Source organism: Microcaecilia unicolor, chromosome 8, assembly GCF_901765095.1.
Source record: "Microcaecilia unicolor chromosome 8, aMicUni1.1, whole genome shotgun sequence".
In the NCBI taxonomy this organism is placed as follows: domain Eukaryota; kingdom Metazoa; phylum Chordata; class Amphibia; order Gymnophiona; family Siphonopidae; genus Microcaecilia; species Microcaecilia unicolor.
In genome coordinates this window covers 110,563,524-110,581,164 of record NC_044038.1, presented here as the reverse complement: position 1 = coordinate 110,581,164, position 17,641 = coordinate 110,563,524, and the positions used below count along the sequence as shown (strand labels likewise).

The 17,641-nt window shown below is 47.0% G+C and overlaps 1 protein-coding gene across 5 annotated transcripts in view; it reads left to right on the top strand.

Annotated features, from left to right (window-relative positions):
- Positions 1 to 17,641, top strand: part of LCP2 (lymphocyte cytosolic protein 2) — an 888,998-nt gene that overhangs the window by 705,817 nt on the left and 165,540 nt on the right. For all 5 annotated transcript variants that reach the window (XM_030211064.1, XM_030211063.1, XM_030211062.1 and 2 more), the window contains one exon: positions 10,313 to 10,353. In XM_030211064.1, coding sequence (XP_030066924.1) covers positions 10,313 to 10,353 — 41 coding nt within the window. The remainder of the gene's footprint in view (positions 1 to 10,312; positions 10,354 to 17,641) is intronic.

The window sequence follows — 17,641 nt, the reverse complement described above, 5'->3', positions numbered from 1 at the left end:
GCAGATTCTAGAGGTCAGCCAATGCCGGGGTTTGGTATGCCTTACAGAATGGGGAATTGAAGGAGTGAGAGTATCCAAAGCAGAGGAGAGAATAATATTATAGGAAGAAACAGACTTGGATAACACAGTGGTTGACAAGAAACACTGGAGGACAGAGTAGAAGAGTCAGTAGCCTGAAGACTCCAAAATATACTGGTGGAGATTGGACAGGACTGGGGGGGGGGGAGGGTGTTTAAGTGTGAAAGTTATCAGATGATGGTCAGAGAGGGGAAGAGCTGAGGCGCAGAAACTGGAAAGTGAGCAGTTTTAATCTTCAACTATGCTCCACTACTCCTACTCACCAGAATGGCCACTGTCTTGATCTTTAGTGGAGCACAGTTGAAGATTAAAAGAGGATGTTAAAGCAAGAAACTGAGAACCATAATAGTCAGAGGGATCATTAGCATGAATGTTAAAATCCCCAAGAATGAGGGAAGGAGATGAAGGTTCATGAAAGAAGGAAAGGCAGGCATCAAAGTCAGTGAGAAAGGAAGAAAGAGACTTATCAGAGGGTCGACAAATGACAGCTACTCGAGAAGTAGAGGAGTGAAAAGACGGATGGAGTGGACTTTGAAGGAAGAAAAGCAGTGAGACTGAGGTGGAAGAAGAGGCTGAAATCTACAAGAGGGAGAGAGTAGTATCCCGACACTACCTCTTCGGCCAACCAGGCAAGAAGTATGGGAGAAAAGGTAACCTTCATGACACAGGGCCGCAACTGAAGCAGAGTCTTCAGGGCAAAACCAAGTCTTAGGGCAAGCAGTTGGAGAGTACGAGAGATAAAGAGGTCGTGGATGTAGGAAAGTTTGTTGCAGACAGAGCAGGAATTCCACAGAGCACATGAGAAAGGCAGAAAGAAGGAGAGAGGAGAGGAACAGAAATTAGATTGGAGACATCACTGTGTGACCTGCACGAATAGGATGAGAGCTAATGTGGAGGACCAGGATTGGGACTGATATCCCCAGCGGACAGCAGGAGATGAGTAGAGCAACAGAGTATGGAGAAAAGTAGAAGAGATGTGACAACTGCGACGGAGACGAGATGCACTCAGACAAAATGGAGATGGCTGAATGAAAGGAAGGAAACGTTGAAAGTTGAGAGCTGAGAAGAAGGGAGAAGACAAACGGGATGGTAAGATGATGAAAGCAGAAGGAGGGCAATGTGTTCCTGCAGTATACAGTGGTTTCAGATGCAGTAAGAGATTGGGAAGGTAAAGTACCAAAACGAGGAACTGCACTGGAGCCATAAGAAATAGCAGAGAGAAAATACAAACAGTTTAGAGAAGAAGTTTTGGCATGCAGCACCTGGAGCGAAGGCCCTGGGTGGATCAGAGTGGACCTGGGAGTCACCCTGGACTAGGCTTTGAGGATATACAGATGGGCTGCAAGTCCTCCACAGCACCTGGAAGGGAACTGTGCAGCACTGCGTACGCCTTGTAGCGCTATATAAATGCTAAATAGTAGTAGTAAATAGTAGTAGAAGCGCTAGGTACCTGGAACGAAGGCTCTGGATGGATCGGGGTGGACCTGGGAGTCACCCCGGACTAGGCTGTGTGGATATGCAAACAGCCTTGATAGCTTGGTTTCTGATGACATAGATTTACATTCCTTAAACCTTCCTGATGTAATCTCTAGGATACTCCTAGGAAACCTTCTACATGAAAATGTTACCATTTAAAATGGAGAAGATTTGCTGTTTGATGTGTAGAAAGAGCACTCAATCCTACTATGAGCCCTTTGCCTACCCTCATGGAGTACCTCCTGTATCTTTCAAATTCAGGACTTAAAACTAAACCAGAGTACATTTATTTATTTTTTTTATTACATTTGTACCCCTTGCTTTCCCAGTCATGGCAGCCTCAATGTGGCTTACATATTATATACAGGTACGTATTTGTACTTGGGGCAATGGAGGGTTAAGTGACTTGCCCAGTGTCACAAGGAGCTGCCTGTGCCTGAAGTGGGAATTGAACTCAGTTTCTCAGGACCAGAGTCACCCACCCTAACCACTAGGCCACTCCTCCACTCCACATCTGAGTGCCATCAGTGCTTTGCATTCTAAAGTTGATAATAAGCCAGTTTCTGTTCATTCCTTAATATTAAGATTCATGAAAGGTTTGTTTCATACCAAATCCCCTCTGAAATCACCTCCAGTGGTGTGGGATCTCAATGTCATCCTAACCGCTTTCATGAAACCTCCATTTGAACCACTTCACTCCTGTTACCTGAAATTCCTCACATATAAAGTAGTGTTCTTAATAGCTCTTACTTCTGCCAGAATAGTTAGCAAACTTCAAGCACTTGTGGCAGACCCACCTTACACCAGGTTCTACCCCTAATTGCTTCCTAATTGCAGCACCCCCCCCTCCGGCATAGCATAGCAGTGTTTCTTGTATTCAGCATATACCTCAAAGAAGTTCAACGTGGAGTTAACTGAAACATTAATCAGGAATTACAAAAACAAGTATAAGTTAAACAAAAGCATAATAGTATATCAACATTTAGAAGAATATGCCTTACTGAACAAGAATGTTTTTCGTTTTTTCCTAAGAAGTCTAGAGTCAGATATAAATCTAATCTGGCTGGGAAGTTCTTTCCACAGTTTGACAGCTTGATAAGCAAATGATGTATTTGTCAAACACTTCAACCTCCTACCTCTTGAGTTAAGAAAACCAAAATTGTATCACGCAAAAAATAAGTAGTATTTTGAGAGAAACAAAATAAATCATACAAATAAGAAGATGCTAAGCCATGATGAATCCTATACAAAATACAATAAAATTCCATCTCAATCAGTCCTTTGTACTTCCTGGTCTTCCCTAAACCACACGATAATCCTGGAGAAGCAGCACTGCATAGACTGCTCTAGCACACTGTTTCCCAAGTCCGGTCCTGGAGTACCCCTTGCCAGTCAGGTTTTCAGGCTATCCACAATGAACTTGGATTTGCATGCATTGCCTCCATTATATGCAAATCTTTTTCATGCATATTCGTTCTAGATAGCCTGAAAACCTGACTGGCAAGGGATCGGACTTGGGAAACACTGCTCTAGCATACTATCTAGAAGTTACAAAACCTCATAGGAGAGATCCTTTCAGCTTTTTGTGTCCTTTGACCCTAACAGATTGGACATTCCCATCACCAAATGTACAATCTTAACTTGGCCCGCTGACTGTATCTCCTGTACATATACTCAGGCTAGGCTGACCCTTCATGGCCGGGTCAATGTTCACAACGTAACAGCCATGGCAGCTTCAGTACCCTATTTACGCTCTGCCTCCATTGAAAACAAAAAATCTCCTACTTCACTGGTAAACAAATTTGATAGAACAAACATAACCAGGAGAATGTACCAAATCTAACAAAGAGAGAGGAGCACCCTCAGAAATTTAAACACCCACGTGGACATAGTAGTCACTAAAGACCACTAACGGGTGAAACATTGCACTTCATTCATTGGGTCTCTCACTTACTATTGTGGCATTTTTTGTGCAGTGATGTGCCCCATTAACGTTAACCAAACAAATGCACTGCAATTGACCAACGCAGCCAGCATAAATAACATATCAAATAAAACATGAAAAACTTTCACTTCTCTCATGAGCCCTGCGCCGGTAAAACCAGACGCTAAGGGCTCTGATGACTGAATCGTTCAATAAACATGAAGAAAAAACTGCTCTCCCCTGAAATGTAACAGTGTGCCCGAAGCCGTGGGTTTCAGACTAACTTTCCTCAGGGACTTGGGTTAGGGCCGTCTCTCCCTTGAATTTTCCGCCAGCCTGGTTAGAGATCCACTGTTGTAGTACTGATAAAGGCTGCCACGGAGGCGGGGGTCACTCCAGATTACTGATGCGAACATGACATCACTAGAAGAAAAACTTTATTAACACACTCTGCGCAACCAAGTCTGCAAATAATGAAGATACATACCTGTAGCAGGTATTCTCCGAGGACAGCAGGCTGAATATTCTCACAGATGGGTCGTCGTCCGTGATGGCCCAGGAGACCGGAAGAAAAAAACTTCAAAGCAAAAAAGAAGAATCCAGAACACTCCGTTGCGCGTGGCCAAACGCAGTGAGCATGCGCGAATGGCTTCCTGCCCACGACACGAGTGTGCCCTCTCAGTTCAATAAAGAGCAAACAGAGAACAGAACAACTCCAAAGGGGAGGAGGGAGGGTTGTGAGAATATTCAGCCTGCTGTCCTCTGAGAATACCTGCTACAGGTATGTATCTTCATTTTCTCCAAGGACAAGTAGGCTGAATATTATCACAGATGGGGTATCCCTAGCCCCCAGGCTTACTCAAAACAAAGAACATTGGTCAATTGGGCCTCGCAACAGCAAGGACATAACTTTAGATTGACCTGAAAAGAAACACAACTAAGTGAGAGTGCAGCCTGGAACAGAATAAAAATGGGCCTAGGAGGGTGGAGTTGGATTCTAAACCCCAAACAGATTCTGCAGCACTGATTGCCCAAACCGACTGTCGCGTCGGGTATCCTGCTGAAGGCAGTAGTGAGATGTGAATGTGTGGACTGATGACCACGTTGCAGCCTTGCAAATCTCTTCAATGGAGGCTGACTTCAAGTGAGCCATGACATGGCCCTCTAGAGTCAGCCCAGCTTGGGCATAAGTGAAGGAAATGCAATCTGCTAGTCAATTGGAGATGGTGCGTTTTCCGATGGCGACTCCCCTCCTGTTGGGATCGAAAGAAACAAACAATTGGGCGGACTGTCTGTAGGGCTTAGTCCACTCCACGTAAAAGGCCAATGCTCTCTTGCAGTCCAATGTGTGCAACTGACGTTCAGCAGGGCGGGTATGTGGATGGGGAAAGAATGTTGGCAAGTCAATTGACTGGTTCAGATGGAAGTCTGACACCACCTTCGGCAAGAACTTAGGGTGAGTGCGGAGGACTACTCTGTTATGGTGAAACTTGATATAAGGTACATGCACTACCAGGGCTTGGAGCTCACTGACTCTACGAGCTAAAGTAACAGTACTTCAGATCTCAGGAATTCAGTTGCTCAAAAGGAGCTTTCTTCAGCTGGGTGAGAATGACAATGAGATCCCATGACACTGGTGGAGGTTTAACAGGGGGCTTTGACAAAAGTAAACCTCTCATGAAGCGAACTACTAAAGGCTGTCCAGAGATAGGCTGACCTTTTACACGCTGATGGTAAGCACTGATTGCACTAAGGTGAACCCTTACGGAGTTGGTCTTCAGACCAGACTCTGATAAGTGTAGAAGGTATTCAAGCAGGGTCTGTGTAGGACAAGAAAAAGGATCTAGGGCCTTGCTGTCACACCAGACGGCAAACCTCCATTTGAAAGAATAACAGTTTTTCGTGGAATCTTTCCTGGAAGCAAGCAAGACTCGGGAGACACCCTCCGACAGACCTAAGGAGGCAATTTCTAAGCTCTCAACATCCAGGCTGTGAGAGCCAGAGACTGGAGGCTGGGATGTAGAAGCGACCCCTCGTTCTGCGTGATGAGGGTGGGAAAACACTCCAATCTCCACGGTTCTTTGGAGGACAACTCCAGAAGAAGAGGGAACCAGATCTGACGGGGTCAAAAAGGTGCAATCAGAATCATGGTTCCATGGTCTTGCTTGAGTTTCAGCAAAGTCTTCCCTACTAGAGGTATGGGAGGATACGCATACAGAAGGCCTGACCCCCAATGCAGGAGAAAGGCATCTGACGTTAGTCTGTCGTGGGCCTGAAGTCTGGAACAGAACTGAGGGACCTTGTGATTGATTTGAGTGGCAAAAAGATCCACCAAGGGGGTGCCCTCGCTCGGAAGATCTTGTGGACAACGCCCATATTTAGCGACCACTCGTGAGGTTGCATGATACTGCTCAACCTGTCGGCCAGACTGTTTTTGACGCCTGCCAGATACGTGGCTTGGAGAAACATGCCGTGATGGTGCGCCCAAAGCCACATCCGGACGGCTTCCTGATACAGAGGGCGAGATCCAGTGCCCCCCTGCTTTTTGGTGTAATACATAGCAACCTGATTGTCTGTCTGAATTAGGATGATTTGGTTGGACAGCCGATCTCTGAAAGCCTTGAGAGCATTCCAGATTGCTTGTAGTTCCAGGAGGTTGAAGATCTTTTTCCTGAAAAGACCAAACTCCTTGAGTGTGAAGCCCATCTACATGAGCTCCCCACCCCAAGAGGGATGCATCCGTCATCAGCACTTTTTGTGGCTGAGGAATTTGGAATGGACGTCCCAAGGTCAGATTGAATCGAATGGTCCACCACTGGAAGGACTGCAAAACACGGTGGAGAGATGGATTACATCCTCTAGATCTCCTGTGGCCTGACAACACTGGGAAGCTAGGATCCATTGAATTGATCTCATATGTAGGTGTGCCATGGGAGTCACATGAACCGTGGAGGCCATGTGCCCTAAAAGTCTCAACATCTCCCGAGCTGTGATCTGTTGAGACACTCAAGCCAAAGACACTAGGGCCAGGAGATTGCCTGCCCTTGCCTGGGGAAGATAAGCTCGAGACGTCCGTGTATCCAACAGAGCTCCAATGAACTCCAATTTCTGCACCGGGACAAGATGGGACTTGGGATAATTGATTACAAACCCCAGTAGCTCTAGCAGTCGAATAGTCATCTGCATGGACTGTAGAGCCCCTGCCTTCGAGGTGTTCTTCACCAGCCAATCGTCGAGATAAGGGAACACATGCACTCCCAGTCTGCGTAGCGATGCTGCGACAACTGCCAAGCACTTTGTGAAGACTCTGGGTGCAGATGCGAGGCCAAAGGGCAGTACACAGTACTGAAAGTGCCGAGTTCCCAACCGAAATCGAAGATACTTCCTATGAGCTGGGAGTATCGAGATGTGAATATAGGCATCCTTTAAGTCCAGAGAGCATAGCCAATCGTTTTCCTGAATCATGGGAAGAAGGGTGCCCAGGGAAACCATCCTGAACTTTTCTCGGAGAAGGAATTTGTTCAGGGCCCTTAGGTCTAGGATGGGACGCATCCCCCCTGTTTTCTTTTACACAAGGAAGTACCTGGAATAGAATCCCAGCCCTTCTTCCCCTGGCAGAACGGGTTCGACCGCATTGGCCTTTAGAAGGGCGGAGAGTTCCTCTGCAAGTACCTCCTTGTGCTGGGAGCTGAAGGGCTGAGCTCCCGGTGGGTAATTTGGAGGCTTGGATACCAGATTGAGAGTGTATCCTAAATGGACTATTTGAAGAACCCACCTGTCGGAGGTTATAAGAGGCCACCTTTGGTGAAAAAATATCAACCTCCCCCCGACGGGCAAGCCTTCCGGCACGGACACTTTTACCGAGGCTTACCGTCCCTTGCTTTTGCTGGGGAGCCCTAGGGGCCTTAGGCGCACGGCATTGACGGGAACGCGTATGCTGGGACTGAGCCTGAACCGGCTGCCGAGAAGCAAGAATGTACCTACGTCTGTTATAGGAAGAGGGAGCACTCCTCTTCCCTCCAAAAAACCTCCTAGAAGAGGAGGCAGTAGCAGAAGACGTCCGGCGGGAGAGAGAATCCATGGCATCATGATGCTTTTTTATCTGATCGACCATGTCCTCTACTTTTTCTCCAAAAAGATTATTCCCCTGGCAAGGAACATCCGCCATTCGCTGCCGGGTCTTCTGATCCAGGTCAGAGACACGCAGCCATGAGAGTCTGCGCATCACTATACCTTGAGCAGCCACTTGGGATGCCACATCAAAAGTGTCGTAAGACCCCCTGGCCAGGAATTTGTGACACGTCTTCTGCTGCCTGACCACCTGGTGAAAAGGTTCAGCAAGCTCCAGAGAAAGTGCTTCAACTAAACTGGACAGTTGCCTCACCGAGTTCCGCAAGTGGATGCTCGTGTAGAGCTTGTAAATTTGGATCTTGGCGGCGAGCATAGCAGCCTGATATGTTCTTCTCCCAAAAGAATCCAAGGTCCTAGACTCTCTGCCTGAGGGCGTCGAGGCATAGTCTCTAGTACTCTTGGCTCTTCTGAGAGCAGAGTCCACCACCATGGAATCGTGAGGAAGTTGGGCCTTCACCATTACAGGCTCTCCATGGACTCTGTACTGGGACTTGGATTTTTTGGGGACCACTGGGTTAGAAAGAGGGCACGACCAATTTCGTATAAGCACTTCCCTCAGTGTATTATGCAAGGGGGCCGTAGCAACCTCAGCAGGCAGAGAAGGATAATCCAAGACCTCCAGCATCTCAGCCCTGGGCTCATCCACAACCTCCTGTTCCGGGGCAAAGGGAGCTGCAGCGAACGAGCAAAGTTAGTAAACTCGCAGCAGGCGCGCGCTGCAGCACCCCTCCCCCAGCAGCATGCACCCGAGGGGGGGGTCTTTCGCCGGGGGGGGGTCCGCGCTGCATCGGGGGGCGCTGCACCCGGGGGGGCGGGTGCCGCCCTGGGTGTCCGCCCCCCTAGGAACGCCACTGTCTTAGATATTTCCCTAACAAAAGATGAAAAAGAGAGACTCTCAGGTGGAGACATTCTGCTCTCAATTGGCGGAGTAGGATCAGAGGGAACCCCACACGACTCTTCCTCTGAAAAGTATCTGGGGTCTTCCTCTTCTTCCCATGAGCGCTCCTCATCAGTATCAGACAAGAGCTCCCTAAGAGCAGCCCGAACCCGAGCCTGTCTCGACGTTGAGGATCGACGACCTCGTGGGGGGTGTCGAGACGTCAACCCCTGCCTGGAGTCCGGCGAAGCTTCCTCCACTGACGTCAAGGGGGAATCGACCTGGGTGGCAGCTGACGCCGGTACCACAAGCGGTACCAAGGACAGGGACCTCCTCACAAGCGATGGCCCAGATGCTGCCTCTGCAGTCGGTACGGAAGGCGCAAGCACCCCCAACACCGAGGCAGACTGGCGAAGCAACTCTTCCAGAAGCTCCAGGGCCCTGATACGCTCGTCGCGAGCTTCCATCGGTAAAGGTTGGGGGGCCGGTGCAGGAGTCGGTTGCAGAATCTGAAGGGGCTCGAGAGCCGGTACCAGGCTGCCAGATGACCGATGCATTGGCACCTCCTGAATGGAGGGTGAGCGGTCCTCCCGGTGCCGATGCTTCTCGGGTGCCGACTCCCTTGGCTCCCTGGAGCTCTCGGTACCATGCATGGAAGGAGAATGATGACGGTGCTTCTTAGCCTTCGCTTGACGCCCATCATCGAGACTCCTCGGTACCGAAGAGGAGGACGTGGAGCCCTCAGGCCTCCTCGGGGCCGGGTCCGATGCAGGTCAGTCCCGGGGGGCCTGCATAGCAGTAGGCCTCGAGATAAGTGGAGACCCACTCGATGCCTCGCTGCTCCCAGCTCGATGCGGTCTTTCGACAGCCATTACCTGCGCTCTCGAAGTCGATGATTCCCTCGACGTCGACGCCTATGCCACCGACCTCGGTACCGATGTTGATGCCAACATCGAAGGACTGGACCAATCTGGAAAAAGTTTCTCACGCTGAGCCTCTCGAGCCACTTGGGTCCGTTTCTTCATCAATTTACACAGCTTACAGGCAGCTGGGAGATGGTTGGGCCCAAGACACTGAAGACACCACACGTGATGGTCCGGTTGCACCGACTACAACGCTTGAAGCCACTGGGTGTCTTCGATGACATGGAGGGAAAAACAGCAGCCGCGAAATCAAAAGGCTCGATGGTGCCAAGAAAAAAGGGGCACAAAAGAGGAAAAAACAGCCCGACCAAGCAGCCTAAAGGGCGGCTGCGTCAAAAAAGAAGGAAACTTAAAAAGAGGAAGAAAAAACTAAGAAATATAGGGAAAAACTACTTTTTTTATATATATATAATGGTGAAGCAAACTAGTTAAATTGAAAAGTGAAAAGAAAAAAAGAAGGGATAAACACTAAACCGGGTCTCCTGAGTCCGAAAAAGAGAGCGCTAAACAAAGATGTGTCTCTTCAGAACGCGGATGAAAAGAACTGAGAGGGCACACTCGCGTCGCGGGCGGGAAGCTGTTCGCGCATGCTCACTGTGTTCGGCCCGCGCGATGGAGCGTTCTGGATTCTTCTTTTTTGCTTTGAAGTTTTTTTTCTTCAAGTCTCCTGGGCCGTCGCGGACGATGACCCATCTGTGATAATATTCAGCCTGCTTGTCCTCAGAGAATGCTATATACCCAATTCCCACACCATAATACAATAATTACAATAGGGAAAACTACAGAAATTGAAAACCTAAATGTTAAACAGTTAAGATTGCACACTGAATATCAACCCTACATCTTTTAAATAACTGTAATGCAGCTGGTGTTAAATCTGAGTTTTGTTTATATTTTTAACAGCATGCATTCAAGCGGATCATTACCATCTCGCATCCCACCAAGTAAGTATTCTATTACTACATTATTATATGCTTCTATTCAGTGCCAACCTTAGCATCATTGCCATCATTGGAAAAACTCAGATTTTCCACTCTATTTAATGGACTGCAACCCAAAGAATTCTTCCCTCTTCTTCCTACTTTTTTGGAGCTGTAGGAAGAAGCCTTGAACTTTGCTCAAGGAGAAGATAGCTATCAGACATGTAATAAGAGCAGAAATACAATGCCTATAAGCTCAGGACCTGTTGGGGGAAGAAAGAGACCAGTGGGCTAAGGTTACTAGCAGTGGTGTACCAAGGGGGGGGGGGGGCTGTGGGGCGGTCCGCCCCGGGTGCACGCCACTGGAGGGGGTGCCGCGCGCCTGTCGGCTCTTCGTTTTCATGCTCCCTTTGCCCCGGAACAGGTTACTTCCTGTTCCGGGGCAGAGGGAGCATGAAAACGAAGAGCCGGCAGGCGCGCGGCACCCGGGGGGGGTTCTTTCGCCAGGGGGGGCGTCGCGCTGTTCTGGGGGGCGCTGCACCCGGGGGCGGGGCGCATCGGCGATCCACCCCGGGTGTCAGCCCCCCTAGGAATGCCACTGGTTACTAGACATCCCAGATTTCCAATGATTTTAAGCCAATTAAGAGGCTTAATCCCAGCAGCATATGTTTATTTCTGGCTGTGTCTCCATTGTGAGAGTAATAAATTCATAGGAATAGACCTGCCAATCAATGTTCCTCTAAGCAGAGTGCATGAGCGATTGCTCATACATTTTAGGAGCTTTGCTCGCAGATTTTAAATGGTTGCTCACAAATATTTTTTTGTGATATATTCAGAAATGCATTGCTAATACTGGCGCTCAGAAATGGTTGGTTTTTAAAACTTGTTGCTCACACAAAAAAACATTTGTACATACAAGGCCACTCCTTAGAGGAAACATTGCTGCCAAATTCCCTGCATTGAGTGGAAGCCCCTTACTTCAGGAGATCATCTTCCACTCGTTTGTACAAGAACAGGGCTCCATATGGAAGGCTTGGAAGCATATGACATGTGCAATAGAGGTATAATGTCAGTAGATGAGCCAGCTGGCAGGATATGGGAACCTGTTAACAGCAATCCACCACTGTTTTTTTTCTTTACTACTGTGACCATGAACATAGGAACAGAAGAAATTCATACTGAATCAGTCCGGAAGACCGTTGCAAAACAATTACAATGGCTTTTACATTGTAATTGTTTTGCAACGTGCAGCGTCAGACGGATCATTTAACAAACGGTCTTTTTAAAGACCATTTTAAAATCCTTGTCTGCACTTTTCTCATTCGTGACTTGAGTTCTCTTCATCACGTCACTTGATGATCATATTTTATCAACGTCACTAGCCACGAGACTCCTGATGTAGGCCATCCGGCCGAAACACAACGTTGTGTCGAGTCATTTTTAGAGTCATTTTTAATGTGGAATCTTGTTATTATTATTTGTTTGAATATTATTAAATTTTGTTTATTTTAAACTTAACTTCAGGTCCAATTATTGGATAGCCTGGCTCATATTCCCACCTTTTTGTTTCTACTTTACGTGCCGTGGGATCTATTGAGTTCTCCACGTACGTGGATTCTCTTTAGACTACTGAATCAATCCAGCATTCTGACTGATAATGGCCTGTCCAGGTCAAAAATACTGATTTGATCCCAAAGATATCAATAGAAATCAAACAAAATAAAACATGGAAAAGAAAATAAGATGATACCTTTTTTATTGGACATAACTTAATACATTTCTTGATTAGCTTTCGAAGGTTGCCCTTCTTTGTCAGATCGGAAATAAGCAAATGTGTTTAGTTGATAGTATATATAGTGAAGCTTCAAAGCATTTCAATGACAGTCTAGCAAGGTGGGGGTTGGTACATCAAAGCATTTCATTTCATTGATGTCTAACAGGAGGGGTGTGGGTAGTTGAGAGGAGAGTGATAAACAGAGAAATACAACTTTATGGTTTATAATGGGCTAGAAAGATAGATATCTTTCTCATAGCTTTTTCCAGGGATGAGCAATGACTCTTCCAAGTCTACCTGATTAATACTTTTTAAGGACCTTTTCTCCAGGAACTTGTGCAAAAGGATTATATGGTTTGTTTTCAGTCTGCTGGTCTTTATCTTCTTTTATTATTATTATTATTATTATTATTTGTAGCATTTGTATCCCACATTTTCCCACCTATTTGCAGGCTCAATGTGGCGATCGCCATTTCCGGTTACAGAATTTCAAATGGTAATACATTTAGATGTATACATACATGGTAAAGAAGAATACATTGTGGTATTGCATACCAATGATTTTGCATCAAGGGTGCATACATACTTGGTACAGAGGATTGCATTATGGCATTATATAGAGATTTCTAAGTGATAAAATGAGCTGTAGCATAAGTTAAACAGTCAAGTGACAAGAGTTCGGCCTTGTCTAGTTCGTGTAAAGTCTATTTATTTTGTATTTAAGATGGAACATTATGGTAAGCCTTCATGAACAGGTTCGTTTTCAGTAGTCTACGGAAGATTGTTAGGTCGTGTATTGATTTTATGGCCTTCGGTAATGCGTTCCATAGTTGCGTGCATATGTAGGAGAAGCTGGATGCGTATGTGGATTTATATTTTAGCCCTTTCTAACCGGGATAGTGGAGATTGAGGAATGTTTGTGATGATCTTTTTGCGTTCCTAGTAGGCAAGTCTATGAGGTCTGACATATAGGTCGGGGCTTCCCCTTGTACGATTTTGTGGACCAGGGTGCAAACTTTGAACGCAATTCATTCTCTTAAAGGGAGCCAGTGTAGTTTTTCTCTTAGGGGTTTGGCGCTTTCATATTTCGCTTTCCCAAATATGAGTCTGGCTGCTGTGTTTTGGGCTGTCTGAAGCTTCTTAATGACTTGTTCGTTGCGTCCGACATAGATGGCATTGCAATAATCCAGATGACTTAACACCATTGATCGTACCAGGCTACGGAATATTTCCCTTGGGAAGAAAGGTTTGATCCTTTTAAGTTTCCACATTGAGTAGAACATTTTCTTTGCAGTATTTTTCGCATGTGTGTCCTCTTGTTTTCTTGCTGTTTGAAGGTTAAACAACCATTTTTTATAGGAGAGGGTCAGTGACCACTGGGGGGAGTAATGGAAGGTCATCACTGATTCCCTCTAGTGGTCATCTGGTCATTTAGGGCACTTTTAGGGCACCTTTGGGTCAGAGGGTGAAGCATCTAGGTGCACAGGCGGTGTTCTCATCTATCCTCCCTGTCAAAGGTAAAGGCCAAATGAGAGAAGCTCGCATCTTGGAGATAAATGTGTGGTTGTGTGGTTGGTGCCGAAGAGAGTGCTTTGATTCTTAGACCATGGGATGATTATCCAAGAGCTACTGAGTGGTGATGGTGTCCATCTGTCAAGGAAGGGACGGAGTGTCTTCAGCAACAGACTGGCTAAAGTACTAAAGAGGGCTTTAAACTAAAATTGATGGGGTGGGTAAAAAGGCCACAAAGCCATAATTAACCCATAGAAGGTAGGATATCAAATGCCCCTAGAGAAGAGAAAAAAAAAGAGTAACATCTGGAGAGCCTTGTATACCAATGCCCATAGTATGGAAAAGAAACTTCTAGATCTAGAGGCTACAATGATAGAAGCAGACATGGATTAGTGGTGGTCACGGAGACATGGTTCATGGAGAACTATGACTGGGATATTGCTATACCTGGCTATAATCTATTCAGGGAGGACAGAGTAGGAAAAAGGGTGGAGGAGTGGCATTATATGCTAAGAATGATTTCAAAGTGAGAGAACTGCAGGACACATGGGGTATGGAAGAAGTGCTCTGGATTAAACTGGAAAGAGGGAAAGGAAATGTATCTAAATTGGAGCATATACAGGTCACTCTCACAGTAGGAGGAAATGGACAGGGACTTAAATGAAGACATCCACAAGATAGCTAGAACAGGGGAAGTACTACTGATAGGTGACTTCAATATGCTGGATGTCCCTGCTGCGGGGTCATCTAGAAGCAAAGAGATATTGGATTCCCTACAGGAAGAACTGTTTCAGCAGTGGGTAATGGAACCGACGTGGGATGGAGCTATTCTGGACCTGGTGCTTGCGAATGGAGAGAATGTTTCTGACATCAAGGTGGTAGACCATTTGGCATCTAGTGATCATTAAATGGTGTGGCCCTTCCCCCAATGAAGGAGAAAAGCATCCGACGCTAGTCTGTCGTGGGCCTGAAGTCTGGAACAGAAGTACATAAATACATAAGTAATGCCACACTGGGAAAAGACCAAGGGTCCATCGAGCCCAGCATCCTGTCCACGGCAGCGGCCAATCCAGGCCAAGGGCACCTGGCAAGCTTCCCAAACGTACAAACATTCTATACATGTTATTCCTGAATTGTGGATTTTTCCCAAGTCCATTTAGTAGCGGTTTATGGACTTGTCCTTTAGGAAACCGTCTAACCCCTTTTTAAACTCTGCCAAGCTAACCGCCTTCACCACATTCTCCGGCAACGAATTCCAGAGTTTAATTACGCGTTGGGTGAAGAAATATTTTCTCCGATTTGTTTTAAATTTAGTACACTGTAGTTTCATTGCATGCCCCCTAGTCCTAGTATTTTTGGAAAGCGTGAACAGACGCTTTACATCCACCTGTTCCACTCCACTCATTATTTTATATACCTCTATCATGTCTCCCCTCAGCCATCTCTTCTCCAAGCTAAAAAGCCCTAGCCTCCTTAGTCTTTCTTCATAGGGAAGTCGTCCCATCCCCGCTATCATTTTCGTCGCCCTTCGCTGCACCTTTTCCAATTCCACTATATCTTTCTTGAGATGCGGCAACCAGAATTGAACACAATACTCAAGGTGCGGTCGCACCATAGAGCGATAAAACTGCATTATAACATCCTCACACCTGTTTTCCATACCTTTCCTAATAATACCCAACATTCTATTCGCTTTCCTAACCGCAGCAGCACACTGAGCAGAAGGTTTCAGTGTATTATCGACGACAACACCCAGATCCCTTTCTTGGTCCGTAACTCCTAACGTGGAACTTTGCATGACGTAGTTATAATTCGGGTTCTTTTTTCCCACATGCATCACCTGCACTTGCTCACATTAAAGGAACTAACTTTGCTGAGATGGGGGAATTTCTCAAATAACAGTAGGATGGGAACAGCTGAAGGATGCAGAACAACAATGGACAAGACCAAAAGGAGTTATATTATGGGCAACTAACCTTTATGTTAGAAAATTACATAAAGGAAAAGAAGGCCGCTCTGGTACTCGAATGTAGTAGCTGAAAAGATAAGGGAAAGGAAGTTAGCCTTCACACGTTATAATACGACTCATAAAGATGAAGACAGGAAAGAATACCTGAATAAGCAAAGAGAAGCTGGAAAAGCTATCAGGAAAGTGAAGCGCAAATGGAAGAAAAGATAGCTAATACGGTAAAATTGTGGGATAAGTCCTTTTTCAGATATGTACGTGTCAGACCTGTGAGTTCTTGTACCAAGTTGAGCGCTGTCGAGCCCGGAACTTGGACCAGGTTCTGCTTGATGGCTGGAAAACCCCGGGTTCCACCTGCGCTGACCGCCGATCACCAGAGGTTGAGCCCCTAGGTGCGGGCGGCCTGCAGGGTTTACGAGATGGAGCAGGAAGCAGGGTGAAGAACGTGATGGCCAGACAGGCAGCAGGCAAGAGAGTGATCCAGGTACAGGTAGAGTCAGTAGGCAGGCAGCAGGTCAAGAGAGTAATCCAGGTACAGGCAGAGTCAGTAGGCAGGCAGCAGACATGAGAGTAATCCACGTACAGGCAAGGTCATGAGGCAGGCAGCAGACACAAGAGTAATCCAGGCACAGGCAGAGTCAGTAGGCAGGCAGCAGACACGAGAGTAATCCAGGTGCAGACAAGGTCAGTAGGCAGGCAGCAGACACAAGAGTAATCCAGGTACAGGCAGAGTCAGTAGGCAAGCAGCAGACACAAGAGTAATCCAGGTACAGGCTAAGTCAGCAACGAACAACAAAGTAGAGGAGAAGAACAGTACTGAGCAAGTAACACCTACCAAAGTAGAAGCTGAAGCATGGAGCCCAAGGATAGATCAGCAGATAAAGTGCTGGCGTCAGACGTCAGCAGGAGCCTAGCAGGGTGAGAGAGAGCAGCCATAGGGAGAGAGCAGGAGGAGGGCACAAGCAGTAGTCAATAGGAAAGGAGCAAGGGAAAGGGAGCACCCTGAAAGGCCACGCGGGATGATAGGGGTGGAGCTAAGCAAATGTGCAGTGCATCACGACGCGGAGACGACAAGCAGGCAAAGGGCAGTGCTGTCCGAGCAGGCTGGAAGCGCGCCGCACTGATTATGACGGCGTTGCAGTGAAGCCCTGCGCGGCTCGAGGACGTTGAGGTAGGGGTACATGACAGTACCCCCTCCTTTAGGGCCTCCCTCTGCCTAGGTCCGGGTTTGGATGGGTAGCGGATATGGAACTCCCGGATCAACTCAGGTGCATGGATGTTGGCAGCGGGCTCCCAAGAATTATCCTCGGGACCAAAGTGCTTCCAGGATAGCAAATAGAACAGCCGTCCCCTTTGACGTTTGGAATCCAGAACCTCATCTACCTCGAATTCAGGATCCGGCTCGGAATCAGAAACGATGATCTTTTTTGGCTCTGGGTGCCATTTCGAGGTCAAGAATGGCTTTAGCAGGGACACGTGGAAAGCGTTGTGGACCTTGAGATTACCTCGTAACTGGAGACGATAAGTGATGGCTCCCACCCGAGATTGTACTGAAAAGGGTTCAATGTATCGGGGAGCAAACTTGAAGGAGGGTAATTGGAGTCTGAAGTATTTGGTACTAAGCCAAACATTTTGTCCAGGTTGAAAGGTCGGAACAGACCGTCTCTTACGATCTGCAAAAAGCTTGTATCTAGCAGAGGCTTGCTGAAGATGTTGTTGGACCCTGCTCCAAATGTCCCGGATATCAGTGAGGGTCTGTTGGAGCTGAGGTGAGGCTTGGGTCTGAGGGATCGGAAGTGGTAGACGTGGGTGGCACCCGTATACTGTAAAAAATTGTGATGTACAAGAGGCAGTGTGGAGACCGTTGTTATAGGCGAATTCAGCCCAGAGGAGTAATGTGGACCAATCATCCTGTCAGTTATTAGTATACATTCGCAGGAAGGTCTTGAGAGTTTGATTGACCCGTTCCACCATTCCATTGGTCTGTGGGTGGTATGAGGATGAAAAATGGGTGGTGATGACAAAAGCAGAACACAGTGCTCTCCAGAACCTAGAAGTGA